The sequence below is a fragment of the Taudactylus pleione genome, unplaced genomic scaffold (genome assembly GCF_031769625.1).
Source record: "Taudactylus pleione unplaced genomic scaffold, aTauple2 ptg000154l, whole genome shotgun sequence".
NCBI lineage: Eukaryota > Metazoa > Chordata > Amphibia > Anura > Myobatrachidae > Taudactylus > Taudactylus pleione.
Genome location: NW_028284556.1, coordinates 39,351,726 through 39,370,707, shown reverse-complemented (window position 1 = coordinate 39,370,707; position 18,982 = coordinate 39,351,726). Strand labels below are relative to the sequence as shown.

At 41.2% G+C, this 18,982-nt stretch overlaps 1 protein-coding gene across 2 annotated transcripts in view; it reads right to left on the bottom strand.

The window, feature by feature from the left end:
- CRIM1 (cysteine rich transmembrane BMP regulator 1) overlaps positions 1-18,982 on the bottom strand; it is an 836,765-nt gene that overhangs the window by 61,852 nt on the left and 755,931 nt on the right. For both annotated transcript variants that reach the window (XM_088474447.1, XM_088474446.1), the window contains exon 13: positions 6,756-6,977. In XM_088474447.1, coding sequence (XP_088330573.1) covers positions 6,756-6,977 — 222 coding nt within the window. The remainder of the gene's footprint in view (positions 1-6,755; positions 6,978-18,982) is intronic.

Below are 18,982 nucleotides of genomic sequence, written 5' to 3'. Positions count from 1 at the left end.
CCACCATAGGGCACAGGGCCCACTGATGAGTAGCAGGGACTGCTGGCCTCTCCACATCTTTTTGTCTTTTTTTCTGGCAGGTTTGCTAGTATTTTTTTTTGATAATTTTACAAAGCAGACTGATAAATGTAAGAAAAATCTGGACAGCGATTCTAAAGGTTGCGATATGTAAAACAGTAAAACAGCACTATTATCCAGCGATTTTGATACAGTTTTGGCTTTAGTAAATCTGGAAGATTAAAAACTACCAAAATGTACAAAAAGCGCACTTTTTGTACATTTTGCCTTATGTCCTAAAATTCATTTATTTCTGTATTAAACGAGATTAAAAGCAAACAATCAGCAAATGTTAGTAAATAGTGTTTTTTTTCTTCTTTTAAAAGTAACTTTGTTTTATATATCTATAAATACAGATGGCCAGTGGAGACAAAAAATTGACAGGTTGGTTGTAATTAATGGATACATCCGGCTACAGTAAATCACACACACCTTATTATATAAATGTATGTATGTATACACATATGTTCAGGGATGCAAAAAAATAAACCCAGTTTCTATTTTCCTCTGTGATTTACTGCAAATAAACCCTTGCAGAGTGTTACTGGCAGCGTGCCTATAGAAAGTGCTTACATTCCATTAAATCTGATTTTATGAGCACTTTAAAAACATAAAAATTTCACCCCACCAACAAGTTGGTTTCTCTTCACAGACCGTTTTTGTACTGGCTAATACTTGCTAGGTCCTGAGACTCAAAGGTAAAATCTGTATAATTATAGGATAAGTCAATGATAGGTCCTGAGATGTAGATGGTGATTATGTATGATTATAATGTTTTCCAAGCAGAATAATGTACTTTAGTTCAGATTCTATTCTCAAGAGGCGTACTGTGTAATACATGAAGTCTAGAGAGTAATTAAAAGTGCAAAAAAGTGTGAGATAAAGGAGGCAGGCACATTCCATCTGCAGTGTAGCCATCATTACTTTTGAAATGCAAAATGATTTCCACATGGTTCTCAGATAACCCTAACATAAATAACCTAAGAAAATGAACTGATATGTGCTACAAATGAAAATGTAGATATATGGAACCTTTATTTTAATACTTTGAGTATTTAAGTAAATACATAAAAAACATAATAGTGAGTGATGATAGTCCATGGCTTTCGGCGAAGACATGCATATTCTCAGAGCTGAATGAGAGAGGGAAAACCCAAAATGACACTCGGCGCCAAGTAAATCGGGCAACAGAAACCAAAATAAATGGCTTTCTAGTTCCAAGAGTGGATGTCATTGATAGTGATGATCCAGTGATGGTGATGTGCTCGCTTCACATGTTTAAAGAACAACACTTGCTATGTGCCCCCTTTAGCAGGACATACTTGCCATTCCTGGCCCCCTGCAAAGGCAGCCCCCCCCCCGCCCCACGGTAACCAGAGAAACTAAATAGTGACATTTTGGTCCTGCCCCCTTGTTCTTAATGCCTGAATATATCAGCATTGTGTAGCGGGGTGGGGCCAAAATGACACATCGTGTGGCCCTGTCCCGCTCCACCCACAAATGACAGTAAGCTGTCTGGTCCTGCCCTCTTGTCTGGGCCACGCCCCCCTGCCATGCGGATCTGGCTGCTCCCTCCTGGAAGGGGTATCCAGAATGTCGGCAACGATGCAGCAGGATTCCCCTCCACCCACCAGCCCAGGCTCCCACCAGTACCTGGATGCAGCCACTGGTCCTACTGCGCTGATGTCTGGGAGCGGGTATGCAGTCTCCCTTCAAGATGTCAACATTCCCAAGGTCAACAGTAGAAGGTCAAAACTGATAATATTGACATGGTTAAAATGTCAACATCATAATATTGACACCTGCAAAATGTCGACATTTCCATTAGGCTTGGGGTTAGTCTTACCGTTGGTGTCAGGGTTACCTTTAGGGTTAAGGCTTCAGCTTGGGTTAGGGACAGAATTACAGGGAAAAAGAGTATTTCGACATAGCATCAGTGTCAACTTGCTGAATTTCGATATTATGATTATGAACATGTCAACAATCAACATGTTCAATGTCAACATTACGACATTTTCATGATGATCCACTGAATGTCGACATTGTGGATTTCAACTAAATATTCCATGCCCCTGGTAGAGGGTGAAGATGTAAGTGTGGCCAGGCTTATCTCTTAATGACTAATCAAACAGCGAAGACGGACGGACCGGAGGCAGCAGATGCAGGAGCGGGGTTTAAGGTAAGTAGTAGTATTTTTTTTTTGTAAGCGGCTTCACTACTGGGTGTACTACTACTAGGGGGCATTACCGTTAGCGGCACTGCTAGTTGTGGGCTTTACTATTAAGGGCCCTACTACTAGGGGGCATTTCTATTAGGGGCACTACTACTAGGGGGCATTTCTATTAGGGGCACTACTACTTGGGGGCATTTCTATTAGGGGCACTACTACTAGGGGCACTAGTACTGGGGGCATTACTACTGGGGGCACTAATAGTGGGGCACTACATAAGGGGCACCACTCCTGGGGGCACTACCACTACTGGTGACACTGCATAAGGAGCATTACCACTGTGGGCTCTACATAAGGGGTAGCACTGCTGGGGGCACTGAATAAGGGGTACTACCACTACTGATGGCACTACATAAGAGGCATTAACACTGTGGGCACTGCATAATGAGCAGCACTACTGGGGGCACTGAATAAGGGGTACTACCACTACTGATGGCACTACATAAGAGGCATTAACACTGTGGGCACTGCATAATGAGCAGCACTACTGGGGGCACTGAATAAGGGGTACTACCACTACTGATGGCACTACATAAGAGGCATTAACACTGTGGGCACTGCATAATGAGCAGCACTACTGGGGGCACTGAATAAGGGGTACTACCACTACTGGGGGCACTGCATAAGGGGCACTACTCCTGGGGGCACTACCACTACTGGGGACACTGCATAAGGGGCATTACCACTGTGGGCTCTACATAAGGGGCAGCACTACTGGGGGCACTGAATAAGGGGTACTACCACTACTGGGGGCACTACATAAGAGGCATTACCACTGTGGGCACTGCATAATGAGCAGCACTACTGGGGGCACTGAATAAGGGGTTCTACCACTACTGGGGGAACTGCATAAGGGGCACCACTACAGTGGGCATTGCATTAGGGGCACTATTGCTGTGGGCATTATGTGTAAGGGGCACAAATGTGGGCACTGTGTAAAAGGGGCACTGCTGTGTGTCATACATGAATAAGGGACACGACTATGTGGTGTAATGTCAATTGGTTCAATCAAGATTGTGCTACTGTGTGGTGTATAGCTTAGTGGCCCTCGGGCTTCGTTGCATTTTTTTATGTGGCCCACACTGTGTATAAGGTTGAAGACCCCTGCCATAAAGGAAAGTAAAAAATCTAACGTCTTGGATAATGCTGCAGATTCTACAATACGATTTTTTAATAATATATTTAGACTAATTCTTAAGTAAAAAATTCACACAGACACGTGATACACTGCTATGACCATACCAGCAGTCCCAAAGGTGGTTCTCTTTTTATCCACTGGAATCTGAACTGTCAAATGACCTTTGCAGAGTACTTCTGCTAATATATTTATCAATTTAGTCTTAATATGCGATGTTACTAATATGCTATAAGAGAAATGTTTCCACAATAACAGACAACTGGAAAATAAAGGCATGATTTCCACATAAATTAGACAGTAGAAATAAACCATTCTACAAAGACATATTTTCCATTTAACAGACAACTAAGCCCAAAAATTGAAAATTTCTTATATGGAGCATGAAATTAAAATGCATAGTTCAGTCAAAAGTCAGTCATTCTGTCTTTCTGCTGCAGTTTTGTTATAAAGCAAAAAGGGATGGCATATGTCTTCACTTTCTCATAACAAGCAGTACATGAAGCATCAAAAAACTTTTAATAGAGTGCTAGTATAGGACAACAAGGCTAAACAGCAAAGCACAACATGCGAGTCAAAATCTGGATTCACAAATAAATGATGGGCCGTAACGTTTTAATTATTCGCACAGGTTCACAGCATAAATCAAATAATGCCAGCATGTTAAAGTTTAACTATATGAATAAGTCTACAATCTCAGCTTTTGTTGAGTAAGGGTAGGTACAATCTACAACGACGGGTAGTCATGACAATGGTCGGGAATAATTCCGTTAGTTCTGGACAATTCATGAATGCCCGTTCACATTGTGCAATGCACTACCTCGTACGCGATATATTCTGACTGGCCGTGCAACACGGGCAACCAAAAGATATTGTGTACCAAACACAGGAGCGCGCAATTGTACATACACACTGCACAATACACACGACTGGTCATTCCAATTTTCCTGGAAATGACAAATCATGCAGATACCGTTGTAGTGTGTACCCACCCTAAGGGTTGCCATGATGCAAATTCTGCAAATACAGTACACGGCGCTGTGTACACTGACAGGCATTGAAGAAGATTACAAAAACATCTGCTGTAACATATACTGTGGTGCACAGAGCAGTGCATATATTGATCAAAGGGGGAAGAGTATTAAACCTACTAAAGAGTGGAGAAGTGGATACGTGGAGAAGTTCCCCATAGGTTATTATTGTACGGGTCCATACCATATACGCACTATAAAAATATTTGTTTAGAGCGGAAGCTAACAAAACAAAATGGCTACGCAATGGTACACTATTATATTGCCACAGGGAGGGTCCTGTGGGAGGGTTAAGGATGCCACAGAACCTGGCCCTGCACCCATTATAGATACGCCCCTGCCAGTGGGGCCTGGTGAGGGCTCAAAGTAGCAGTGAAAGTGGCGCATCCCTTCCCTTTCCCCCTAGCGCCCAGTGTCACTCACATTCTCCTCAGGAAGTGGTTTTCCTGGCAGGCATGGCCGCACATCTCTAGCACCAGGGCCCACAAGATATCTCTGAGGCCCTGTGTATTGCAAACAGATTTTCATTCTGATAGTAACACAATTTCAGTACACATGAAATTGTGCAATGTTCTGTGTACAAGAGATGAAAATACATTTTGTATTTAATTTATTATTATTGCACATTTTTATCCGCTCACAATACTTCTGACTTGGAAGGAACATGAAATATATTGCAAAAGTGTGAAGTACAGCAGCATGGTATTTCCCTATGTTTAGTCTTGTCTGAATACTCTTTAATAAGACTGAAATGAAAAAAATAGTAAACTATAAAAGAAAAAATGCCTATGAACGCACCAGTTGTAACTCGTTTGAAAATCCAGTCTGGTATGTGGCATCAAAAATGTTATTTAATGACATGTAAGAAAGAGAAACTCTAGAGAAAAATGTAAAGTATTTTTGTGATTTGCACCTGTCTTAACGTTCAGCTAAAAAGGAAGGTATTTGTTATTGCAGGAGGGGAAAACAGACATCTTTCTGCAGTATTTGGAGTTATGATTATCCTAATTATTTTGTATACAATAGATGCACTAAAAACCCATGATCAGGGTACATGGAGGAATGCAGCTCCATGCTGGTGGTATGGGAGCAGATTGCCATGTTAGTATCCTGCTTATAAATTCACACTGAGAATCATTTATAAAGCAAAAGACATTCCTTAGTTTTGTGTGTGTGACTTCTCCGCGCAGCACATGGGTGGGGGGGAGTTGGAAGGTGCCTTGTGAGAATGACACTTTTTGCTCTGCATAATTGCCAGATAGGGGCATTGCTTATACATCATTATTCCTGAGCCTGTGCACCTATAATGCTGAAATGAGATTTTTGTATGCAGACATGATAAGAAACGGGTCTATAACAGGGGTAAAGAAATCTTGAAGGTGTCCCCCCCCCAATTTTGCAGTGAGTGCCCGAGTTTTAGCATTCTGTATATTCTGTATATATGCTGTCATATAGAAACGTAATGATCACGATCATGTGGATGATAAATCAGTCACGTGCTGACAGGCTAGCAAGAGCTTCAATGTACAGTCAGTGTACGATGAGCGTGGTAACCACTGGGTCATAGGTACATAAGGCAGCCATGGCTAACACAATTATTAGTTTTGTTTGCAAATAAAGAGAGTAGAAAAGAGAATCATTAGGCAGTGCCAGGGGGGCCCCTGGCTTCATACGGGCCAGAGCAAAACCCTGGAAGTACTTATTGTGAAGATGTTGGGTTTATGTATGTAAAGCATAAAGCAGGCAGCATTTATCATTTCTGAATATGGGGCCTGATTCAGGGTCAGATGGAAGTGGCTATGCAATACTGATCAGCAAATACTTAGATACTGCAGGAGGCGTTTATAGGAAGCAGACACCTCCTGACAGCAATAACAATCTGAGTGCAGCATCCATAGACTCCGGCTTACTCAGGCTGGCAGCTTGTTAGGCCAGGAAATCAGCGTCCACCGACACAAACCCTGGCCTCGGCACTCCCGGAAAACGAGGGATGACACACACCCCTTTCCAGGAATGCTGTCCAGGCTCCGCCTCCCAAACGCTGCAGCATGTCAATCACGCTGCGGCTTGGGGGATCTGAGAGCGATATCGCAGAGCCCGTTCTGCACATGCGCAGTTTCAGATAATCATAAAACTGCGTGGGATCGCTCATCTGCATCTGACAGTGAATCAGGCCCATTATCGATAAGGACATGGCTTTAATTGAATGCTGGGAACTATTAACAATGTATATGATATGCATTATTTGAGCATTGCTATACTGTGGAGAGTTTACCAGCCAATGTATCATCCACGTACTCACCTATGCAGTATGGACAGCACTGACCCTTCCTCAGGACCGGCCTCTCACAGGTTACAGGCGGACAGGACTCAGAGTAGCAGCTGATCATCCCATCCATGCAGACACAGCTAGTGCAAACATTGGGTTTCCAAGACTCTGCTGCCAGGAAAATGTCTCCCTCGTCATTTTTGCAGTAGCTGGGCAGACTATCATTGCCCGGCACAGAAGGCTGAAGAGATTCATCTGGAAGAGTAAATGTAAACATTTAGTGGCAGGAAGTGTCAGCTCAGGTCTCTTGAACTGGGCAAAGCAAATGGATATCAGGTACAGGGTGTATTTTTCTCTGGCACTATCTACTGCCTGTGTCCTGCTTCTCCAACGCAGGCTAGTTTACAAGGTGGAAATTACATCTGAATGTTCCATTTATAAAGACGCACATGAAAGTGACCTTCCCATCCAAAACAAAGATAGTGCTGAGAACATAGATTGCTTTGTGGGTAATTCTGAAAGACCTTTCCATTTGCAACGTCTTGCTGGCCAATTAATTGGCTCAACTTAGCACAGTCAATTATCTGCTGGCTACTGTATATTACACTGGATTCATATCTAAGCAGAAATCCTAGTTAGCACTTTGGTAAAGCCCATACAGCATATTTTCATGGCATTTTGTTTAAAAGACTTGTTTTTGTTGTTTATATTCTTATCCGCTCCTCAAGTACCCCTGACAAGCATAACTACGCTGCCAGTAATTAACCTAGCCAATTGATTTAGTAATTGTCTGCCTTTCTACAAATGGAAAGCCTTAAAGAATGACATATTGGACAGTGCCAGATTTACATAGTTGAAGCAAACAATTGGCGTCATAAGCACCACCCAATCCACTTCCCACATCTATTTTATATTCTGCTAAAAGATAAAAAGTTAGACTAAAGTGTTAGCTATTGACAAAGTCTCTAAGGGCCTGATTCATTACGGATCGCAACTGCAATTACGCATGCAACCGGACGATCGTTGCGATCTGCGCATGCATTGCATTGTGCTTGCGAGAACCAGTCAATTTGAACGGGACTGCGAATGCGGTGAGTACGCAGACCCATCGCAGGGTGATTGACAGGAAGTGCCGTTTGTGGGTAGTAAAGGGGGGGGTCAGCAAAACGCAGGCGTGGCAGTGCATTTGAACGCCGTTGCAGGGGCGTGCATAAATTATTCACTGCGAACGGTTGTGTGTAAGGTAAGATGGGCATCCCTATGTAGTGCTGCGATGGCATAGCGATCGCAATGGATTAGCATATCATTGCAGCCAGACTGCGTGCGTAATCACAGTTGCGATCCGTAGTGAATCAGGCCCTAAGTCACTACTCAGGGATACCCATCAGGGCATGGCTACCAGGGCCAGATCAACAGTTGGGGCATACTTGCCTACACTCCCGGAAGTCGCGGGAGGCTCCTGATTTTTCGGGTAGCCCCACAGCACCCCCGGAAGAGTAGGCACTTCTCCCGCTTCCCGCCCATTACCTAGTGAAGTGGGTAGAATGGAGAGAAACTTACCTGGAATCTGTGGTCCGTCATTAGGGGTGGGGCTTAATGATGAGATTCTATGATAATCGCCTCATTTGGTCCCGTCCCTATTAAAATCTGGCCTTTCGTGGGATGTTGCCATGAGGGGTGGGGCCTAATGACGCGGATGGTCTGGCCCCCACCCCATCACTGCCTGACTGCTGACTCTTGTCGGGCTTCTCGCAGGGAGAACAGATCAAAAGTCGGTAAGTATGATTTGGGGTGGGGATGGGATTTAAGCCCCAGGTCTCCACATAAAAATAGTCCCATCATCTTGACATCATGATCATGACCAACTGTCCTGCTGGCCACACAGTCGGCCATACAATCATAAGTGTCATATTGTATTTCTATTTTCCTCACAAACTGATGCCATTTTTCTACTTTCACATATTTAGGGAGCCAATGGTGCTGATAGTATACAGAATGTACACGCCCACATGACACTGGCCCCACCCAAACAGCACTGATCACCCCTCCTGTGCTTTTCATTATAGGCCCCTGATATTTTCAGCCCCAGACTCTTGTGGCCCTTAAACCTGCCCTGATGGCTACTGATCCTAATGGTAAATTACATTATAACATACCTAAGCATAAGAAACACATATCTGTACTTGATATCTATTTGCTTATTAACTAAAAAGAAAAGTATATTAAACTCAAAAGAAAGTGTTCAGGGATTCAACTATTTTATGCACAGCCTCAAAACATGGACAGCACTATTTCCCGGTGACGTGGCGCTGAAGTTTCAATAAGTGACATCACGCATTTGCCATGTACAAATGTCAAAGAATGGAAATAGGCAAAGTTGTAGCCAAGATAACAGAGGCGCCAAAAGAAACACCAAAGCAGGCGGCTGTTGATTACAAACTAGCGTTGTCAAGACTCCAAACACAAAATCAGCTTATTGATGTCAAGACTCCAAACACAAAATCAGCTTATTGATGTCAAGACTCCAAACACAAAATCAGCTTATTTACAGCACTGATCGACTTTCTGCTGGAAATGTAGGTCTAATTTTAAGTAGTAATCACATTTTTAACCAGTTTGCATAAAACTATTGTTCTTATTGAAATGTCTGCATTATAGACAGAACTGAAGTATAATATACGATTTGTGCTAGTGTTGTGTCATTACATAAATTATCCCAAAAGTATTTTTCTCAGTATTTTCTGACGTCGTATCTACAAAATCACATTTACTGTTTATGCCATGAAAATGATATACTATTTCCATTACATCTAATAAAAATATGAGTCTAGATAGTAATAGTAATAAATCTTTCTTCAATAATGAATAAGAATGAATAAGAATCGTGGCAAATTGATTTTTTCTTCTAGCAGCAAACATGCTAGAACCCCTAATAGTGTCCCACTCCCCAACTTCGAGGTAAGGTTCAATTACCCCCTGATGTAATAAGCCACTTTGATGAACAGCACATTAAAACATTCCTATACGTATTGTAAATCAATTACATATTTAACTTCATTATTAGGCACAATATCAACATATATGATTGTTCTCATATAGTTTATGCTCCTTCAAAGTCTGATCCATGTATCCCTGGCAGAAACTGTACTGTATGTGTTTTGGCAGACTGCAAGTTATACAGCAAGGCCCTGTTACCTGACTTACCTATGTGTCTGTTTGCTAATAAACAATCTTATTTTGTGACTGTGCTTGTTACCAATGTAAAGCAGAGTCTGCTGACGCTATACAAACAAATGTTATCAAATGAATAAATTATGAATAACTTAAAGTATCTCTCCTCTGAGAAAAACACAAAAGACAATAAGACAATTTATGAGACTGTGAACACTGGCAGAGAACAGCAAAGTTACTGCAAAATTTCACATAAAATAAATATCATGGAGGAAGCATGTTCACCGAGGTGCCAATATTTCAGTTACGTTACTGCCTCGCCATGATGATGGAATGGATATAATCTGCTTGTGGTGTGGAGTAGGTGGATTTAAGGGAAAATTCTTCCAGAGAAATGTATATATTTCATGACCAAATGCGAATATTCTGCAAAGAGTCTGGTCTGTTGTCTGCAGAACCACAAGATATTGCCAGGAATGGAACCTGTACATAGTGCTGGGTTTCACATAAGCTGAAATGGACATAGGGGGTCAAACCTATTATGTGCGAAGGATGCGAGGCGTTAAAACGCCGGCAATGGACCAGCACCTCGCACCCATCGCGGCCCACTCCGAGCCCGAAATCACTGAATTTTGCTGGGAGCTCTATGGGGCTGCCAGCAAAATTCAGCAAATCCGGGCTGCCATAAAGTACGGCCATTGCCCCGATGACTTTCATCATAGGACTGACCTCATAGTCTTACACTAAAATTTGTTTTGGTGGATCTAGGTGTGGTTTGGGTTTATGGCTTCGGTTTATCGCCCTATTTTGTTCCACATTTCTAACCTGGTTTATCCACAGGTATAAACAAGGTGCTAAGAGGGTGGTACAAATTAGCAAAGCCTGCCAAAGAGGCGTAACTACAGCCCAGGATGGCGCAATTACATCCTTTTCAGCAGCATATACAGGTAGCCCTGGTATTTATTAATTAGCAGTTATTTATATAGTGCACACATGTTCTGCAACACTTTACAAAGACCATTGCTGTCATTCATATCAGTCCCTGACCCAGTGGAGGTTACAATCTATATTCCCAATCACATGGACAGAGAACCATTTAACATACCAGTATGGTTTTGGATTGTGGAGGAAACCAAAGCACCTGGAGGAAACCCATGCAAACATAGGGAGAACAATAAACATACACAGAGCGGGATGCATCAAACATTGCATATTTGCATGAAGAACGCCGGTATGCATGAAGATTTTCAAGTAAAATCTCAAACAGTTCTCCCGATGAGAGCTGTACTTTGCGATAAATGGACTTCTGGGGCTATGACCCAGAAGTCCCTCTGTGCATGAGTCGAAAGGCGCGCACGCCGCGGGGAGTGCTGGGAAGGGTTTGATTGGATCCCTCTCACAGCACACTGCGATAAGAAGCCCATAGGCCACTTTTGGGGGGCTTGAGCGCGTTTCTCACATGCACCAAGTAACAGAAAGCTCAGTTTTCTTCTTCAGATGTTCCAAGCTGCGGAAAGCACAGGTGCATGTGAGAAACGAGGTCACATCTCTGAAAGTGTCATTTTTGGGGGTTTCACCGCATAACTGATGATAGTGCATCCTGTCCACAATCTGCCCATTTAAAATGTTAAAACTATTAAAGGAGGATATGACTCATCTTTTGTTAAGTAGAAGCTATTCAAAGTCTGTAACAAAGAGAAACATCTCCCTACCACCACCCCTCTGTCCCGCACGTCAGTTTGGAGACAGAGAGAAAGAAGAATAATTGGGCAAAAAGGTATATCCAGCAACTCTACACCACCACCACCTCTCACTGGTGTATAGCACCTTCACATAGCAGGGAGACAGCAGTGATGGTCATGCTCCCCAACCGTCTCTGTATTGTCTCTGGGCTGCAATGTCCCACGGGATGGGTGGGGGCGTGGGGGGGAAAGGATTTTGGGGGGACACTCAGTCACCACAGAGCAATGGTAAATGTTCATTTCATGCTGAGAGAGGCTAGGGGCTTGCCTCCAGGTGAAGACAAATGTGGGCGTGACACGCGATCACACCTCCAAAATGTGATACACCAGGGGGAGTGGTCTAGTGGACACAAGGTCACGCCTTTCGGCACGCACGAAAAGTCCTGCAACGGGGTATGAGAATGCTGGGAGGTATGGTGGTGGTTATTAGGAAGCTGGCAGTTTAGCATGCTGACTATATGAGACATGAAGACAATCCCAGTCAGTAGAGGGCCTTACATTTTGCTACAGCCATTGAATAGCATGAACTTAAAAACAGAGGCTATCGTAAAACTGTTAGAACTTCTGATTAGTAGGTCTTCTTACTCTCATGACACTATAGAGGAATTACATCCAAAGGAAAAAGAACAAAGTAAAGATAAGAATACAAATAACAAAAAATAGATAAAAACTAATACAATGCTCTATCCATTTAAACATTTTTTTTTCAACATGCCTTAAGGCTCATAACCATAGGCATTTTTTTAAAAAGAGAAAACAGGTCAGCCATCCGCAGTCGTTGGTTCTAGTATCACCGTTCCCATGAGTGCTTTTATTTCTATTACGTGACATCTATTTTTTTTATTTACCAAATTGAAACACATCGGGCCTACAGTTATTTTCCAAAATCTTGTAAATACACAAGTAGATGCATATCAAACACCAGTGGGTATTAGGGCTTATGATGCTATTTATCTCTTCCATAATCCATTGATTAATGTATCTTGAAGTTATATGCGCAGCCGCCCCACCACTACATAAATGCAATTTTGCGCTATAATAGCTGTTAAATTAAACATCTCCCTGGCAGCTAGGTGCCTTCACGTTACTTACCAATAGAAATCTTAAACAAAAGAAATCTCATTTACATTTGTAGAGATAAAAGAGCATGGTCCATTGAATCTCAAAGAAAATTGTTTGCGCTACATCAACTTGAAGTTCCACCAGTAATTACTGAATAAATGTATAAATACAAAGTATCAAACTGTACAGCTGTGTTGTTTTAAGGAACTAACAGATTTCCTACTGAATATTCAATGTGGCTTAAACAAAAGACGCTATAGTGTGTGAGGGATGGATCTTCCTTTAGGCTGCTACCGGTTTATCAGCTTCTCTGTGAATAAGGGACATTGTTAATGTAGCTGGGTGTCTTGTTTCCTGAAACTCGGATTGAGAACAGAAGCATCTGTTCCTTCAGGTGCCCTTTAGCTGCAATCGGAAAAGCAGAGTTGTACGCCAGGGAAACAGATCTTAGAATGCAGGAGGCAAAGATCAAGACTTAGGGAATGCAATGTGCCATATATTCCAATAATAGTTCTATAATGTAAATCTTATAACTACTCCAGAAGTGCGTGTGTATATGTATACTAAAGCAAACATATATATATATATATATATAGAGAGAGAGAGATGCATATATATATATATATATATATATATGCATATATATATATATATATATATATATATATATATATATATATATATATATGTATATATATACCAAATGAAGAAGAGACAGTGGCACTCAGAGACAGGTGACAGCTGAACAGTGTATGTGGAGTGCCGGACCACTTGTGCTATATATAAATATATATATATATATATATATATATATATAGATAGATATTGATGCTTTAGCTATGCATACTGATTGGCATTATTTAATGTTACATTCAAACCAGTTGTGTGTTATATAATTTTAAATTCACTTGAAAGCCCTCTCAGTATTATTTTGTGTATGGTTCAAGTTCCCATTACCAGGAGATCTATTGGGAGGAGCATTAATTACATTACTATATATATATATATATATATATATATATATATATATAAAGCACTAATCCACGGCACTCACCATTCCTAGTTTTGGGGTGCAACATGGTATGTGACCACATTGTTCAAATAGAAATCACAGGGGGCTCTGCACTCACCATAATAACTAATAATAATAGTAAACATAATAAACAGTGGGGTTTTGGTTCATGACTTGATCAATGCATTTAAGCTTGCAGCCCATCGTCACGGGACCCCACTTTACTGCAAGTCCCTACTCTATTGCTCAGAATTATAACATGGACATAGCCATCACATTAGTGTTAAACTCAGGGTATGCTATCAAGGTTTAAAGCTCACAGCAACTCATGAACCAAAACCCCACTGTTTATTATTATTATTATTATTTATTATGGTGAGTGCAGAGCCCCTGTGATTTATATATATATAAATCACAGGGGCTCTTGTGTGTATATATATATATACACACAAAAATGCCCTCCACTTACACTAAATATTAATTTAAGTGAATCCAATCAAAGAGGTAGAATATTTTACCCTCCAGCTGCATCTCTCTATTTTCCCCCTGTTAGATGAGCCTTTAGAAAAATGGAGATGTAGAAAAAGAGAGGGCACTAAACTTTTATAAAGGGAACCTCTAGTAATGATATATATATAAATGTATAACAACCATAAAATCACTCTATAAGACAAAATTTCAAAACAATGGATTATGAGGTAAGTAAAAGTCCTTTCTTGAGGTGAACTTAAAAAATGTCTTTGGAATTCTCCTTAGAAGATTGGGAATCAGGAATTGGTTTTCTCCAAATACCAGATCCTCTCTTTTAGGTCATGCTGAAAGAGACTCTCACACCAGAAAATCAGTCAGACAAATTAGGCCCAAGGGCCACCATTACAATCTCTCTCTCCCTCTCTCTCTCTCTCTCTCTCTCTCTCTCTCTCTCTCTATATATATATATATATATAATATATATTTATACATACACATACAGTAAAAAAAAAAAAAATTAAATATATATATATATATATATATATATATATACACACAGTACATTGATCCTAACCAGATGGTGACACATTTGCTCTCATTTCAGAAATAAACAACTGTACTATTACTATGCACTTAAGCAGGGTCATGACAGACATCCGCTGAGCATTCAGGTACATGACAGCATACTCAGGAAATGCATGGTGTTAACAATGTAATAGCATGACAGCTTACTCTCAGTTTACGTTCCGGTTCTATTTTTGGAGCAATGCTACATGTGTATCAGATTATCCTGTGATAAAACTGTATAAACGGAAGAGGCATGAATCTAAATAAGGCCCTTTTAAAAATATATCATTAGGAGCATATCAAGAAGAGAGACAACTACATTTATGTTTTATATATAAGACAATTTTTGCAACTCAAAAGCATACAATATAAATGCCCAAATGTTTGAAACATATAATGGACAGAAAGAGGTATGTTTAGTAAAGGTCGATTTTGATCAATTTAAAATCAGTCAACATCAATGTTGTGTTTCAGGGGCTAAATCAAACATTTACTAATACTTAAAAAAACAAATAAAAAAAATGTCTGTTAGTAAATGTGTGCTTTAGCCCATCAATTCTGGTCGATTTTCATTAATTTAAAAAAAAAATCAAAATCGATTAAAATCGACCTTCAGTAAATATACCCACAAGGCTCTAGGCTAGAGACAGGGCTCACACTAAGTAAACCTAAGCCTGGACATTAGTGTGTATTGGGTACCTAAAGAATTAGGGGCTCATACTGAGTTGGTGGAAATTACATAAATTACATCAAAAATACAAGTGCAAAATCCGCAATAAAAAAATCCAACCTATTTTGCTGAACTTGCAGAGCTGCCGTATACACAAAATGCTTCCAGCAAGGACCGCTTACGTGCCTGCTTTACTCTAGGAGAGAATAGTAGTATATGTGCCTGCTTTACTCCAGGATACATAGTAGTATATGTGCCTGCTTTACTCCAGAAGAGAATAGTAGTATATGAGTGAATCTGCTTTACTCCAGGATACATAGCAGTATATGTGCCTGCTTTACTCCAGAAGAGAATACAGGTTGAGTCTCCCATATCCAAATATTCCGAAATACGGAATATTCTGAATTCCGGAATATTTTTAGCATGACTGAGATAGTGAAACATTTGCTTTCTGATGGTTCAATGTACACAAACTTTTTTTCAAGTGCAAAATCATTAAAATCCAGTGTACAATAACCTTCAGGATGTGTGAATATGAAACATAAATTAATTTCATGTATGTACACAATCTTTTTTTGATGCTCAAAATTATTAAAAATATTGTATAAAATGACCTGCAGGCTGTGTGTATAAGGTGTATATAACACATAACTGCACTCTGTTTTTAGATTTGGGTCCCATTCCCAAGATATCTCATTATAGTATTCAAATATTCCAAAATACGGAATATTCCGATATCCAAAATGCCCCTAGTCCCAAAGCATTTTGGATATGGGAGACTCAACCTGTAGTAGTATATGAGTGACCCTGCTTTACTCCAGGATACATAGCAGTATATGTGCCTGCTTTACTCCAGGATACATAGCAGTATATGTGCCTGCTTTACTCCAGGATACATAGCAGTCTATGTGCCTGCTTTACTCCAGGATACACAGCAGTCTATGTGCCTGCTTTACTCCAGGAGAGAATAGTAGTATATGAGTGACCCTGCTTTACTCCAGGATACATAGCAGTATATGTACCTGTTTTACTCCAGGAAAGATAGTAGTAAATGTGCCTGCTATACAACAAGATATATAGTAGTACAGTACATCTCCTTGCTTTACCAGGAGAGAATAGTAATATATGTGGCTGTTTTACTCCAGGAGAGAGGAATATTATATGTGCCAGCTGTACACCAGAAGATAGTAGTATAAGTGCCTGTGTTACTCCAGGAGAGAATAATATTATATGTACCTGCTTTACTCCAGGAGAGCATTATAGTATATGTGCCTGCCTTTCTCTAGAAGAGAATATTAATATATGTGCCTGCTTTACTCCAGGAGAGAGGAATATTATATGTGCCAGCTGTACACCAGGATAGTAGTATAAGTGCCTGTTTTACTCTAGGACAGAATAATATTATATATACCTGCTTTACTCCAGGAGAGCATTGTAGTATATGTGCCTAAGAGAATATTAATATATGTGCCTGCTTTACTCCAGGAGAGAATAATAATTATGTGCCTGCTATATAGAGCTGGAACTAGGGGTCTCAGCATTTGGTGTAGACCGCACCCCCTCCACATGATGTCATATGGTGGGGTGGGGCCACAATCAATAGAAAGTACAGCAATACCCTCAGGATGCTCCGGGGGTCTGTAAGGTCAGCCGTTTGCATGTCTGAAGCAACCTAAGGATGCTCCAGGTGGAACTGCTGCAAAGATTCTGGCTGCAGGCCAGGATTCACCCTGATAGCCAGATGCTCTGCGCTCTGTGCGGTGGCACCACTCATATGCCCCTACTTAAGGCCCTGCTGCTTTACTCCAGGAGAGCATAGTTGTATATATGCCTGCTTTACTTCAGGAACAGCATTACATGTGCCTGCTTTAATCCAGGAGAGAGCTGTAGTATATGCGTCTGTTTTACTCCAGGAGAGAACTGTAGTATATGCACCTGTTTTACTCCAGGAGAGAACTGTAGTATATGCGTCTGCTTTACTCCAGGAGAGCACTGTAGTATATGCGTCTGCATTACTCCAGGAGAGAACTGTAGTATATGCGCCTTCTTTACTCCAGGAGAGAACTGTAGTATATGCGCCTGCTTTACTCCAGGAGAGAACTGTAGTATATGCGCCTGCTCTACTCCAGGAGAGAACTGTAGTATATGCATCTGTTTTACTCCAGGAGAGAACTGTAGTAAATGTGCCTGCTTTACTCCAGGAGAAAACTGTAGTATATGCGTCTGCTTTACTCCAGGAGAGAACTGTAGTATATGCGCCTACTCCAGGAGAGAACTGTAGTATATGCGCCTGCTTTACTCCAGGAGAGAACTGTAGTATATGCGCCTGCTCTACTCCAGGAGAGAACTGTAGTATATGTGTCTGCTTTACTCCAGGAGAGAACTGTAGTATATGCGTCTGCTTTACTCCAGGAGAGAACTGTAGTATATGTGCCTACTCCAGGAGAGAACTGTAGTATATGCGCCTGCTTTACTCCAGGAGAGAACTGTAGTATATGCGCCTGCTCTACTCCAGGAGAGAACTGTAGTATATGCATCTGTTTTACTCCAGGAGAGAACTGTAGTATATGCGCCTGCTTTACTCCAGGAGAAAACTGTAGTATATGCGCCTGCTTTACTCCAGGAGAGAACTGTAGTATATGTGTCTGTTTTACTCCAGGAGAGAACTGTAGTATACGCGCCTGCTTTACTCCAGGAGAGAACTGTAGTATAAGCGTCTGCTTTAATCCAGGAGAGAACTGTAGTATATGTGCCTGCTTTACTCCAGGAGAGAACTGTAGTATATGTGTCTGTTTTACTCAAGGAGACAACTGTAGTATATGCGCCTGCTTTACTCCAGGAGAGAACTGTAGTATATGCGTCTGCTTTACCCCAGGAGAGTATACAGTATATATCTGCTTTATTCCAGGAGAGAATAGAAGTATATGCGCCAGGATAGAATAGCGGTATACAGTACGCATCTGCTTAGCTCCAGGAGAGAATAGCAGTATACAGTATGTATCTGCTTAGCTCCAGGAGAGAATAGTGGTATACAGTACGCATCTGCTTAGCTCCAGGAGAGAAAAGTTGTATACAGTATGTATTGGCTTAGCTTCAGGAGAGAAAAGTTGTATACAGTATGTATCTGCTTAGCTCCAGGAGAGAATAGTAGCATACAGTACGCATCTGCTTAGCTCCAGGAGAAAATAGTAGTATACAGTGCGCATCTGTTTAACTACAGGAGTGAATAGTAGTATACAGTACGCATCTGCTTAGCTCCAGGAGAGGATAGGAGTATACAGTACGCATCTGCTTAGCTCCAGGAGAGAATAGCGGTATACAGTAGAGATGAGCGGGTTCGGTTTCCAGAGATCAGAACCCACCCGAATTTAGCAGAACCGAGTCGGATCCAAGCAGGTTCGGATGTTCCCGCCTTACTCGGATCTCTCAAATCGAGGCAAAAACATAGAGATCGTCTCTATGATCAATGCAGTATTGCAGGGACCATGCGACGGACGCCATTTCACTCCAGCTGTGTAGACTGAACAGGGAGGGTGGGTAGTGCTGGGCTTGTGACGGCTGATCC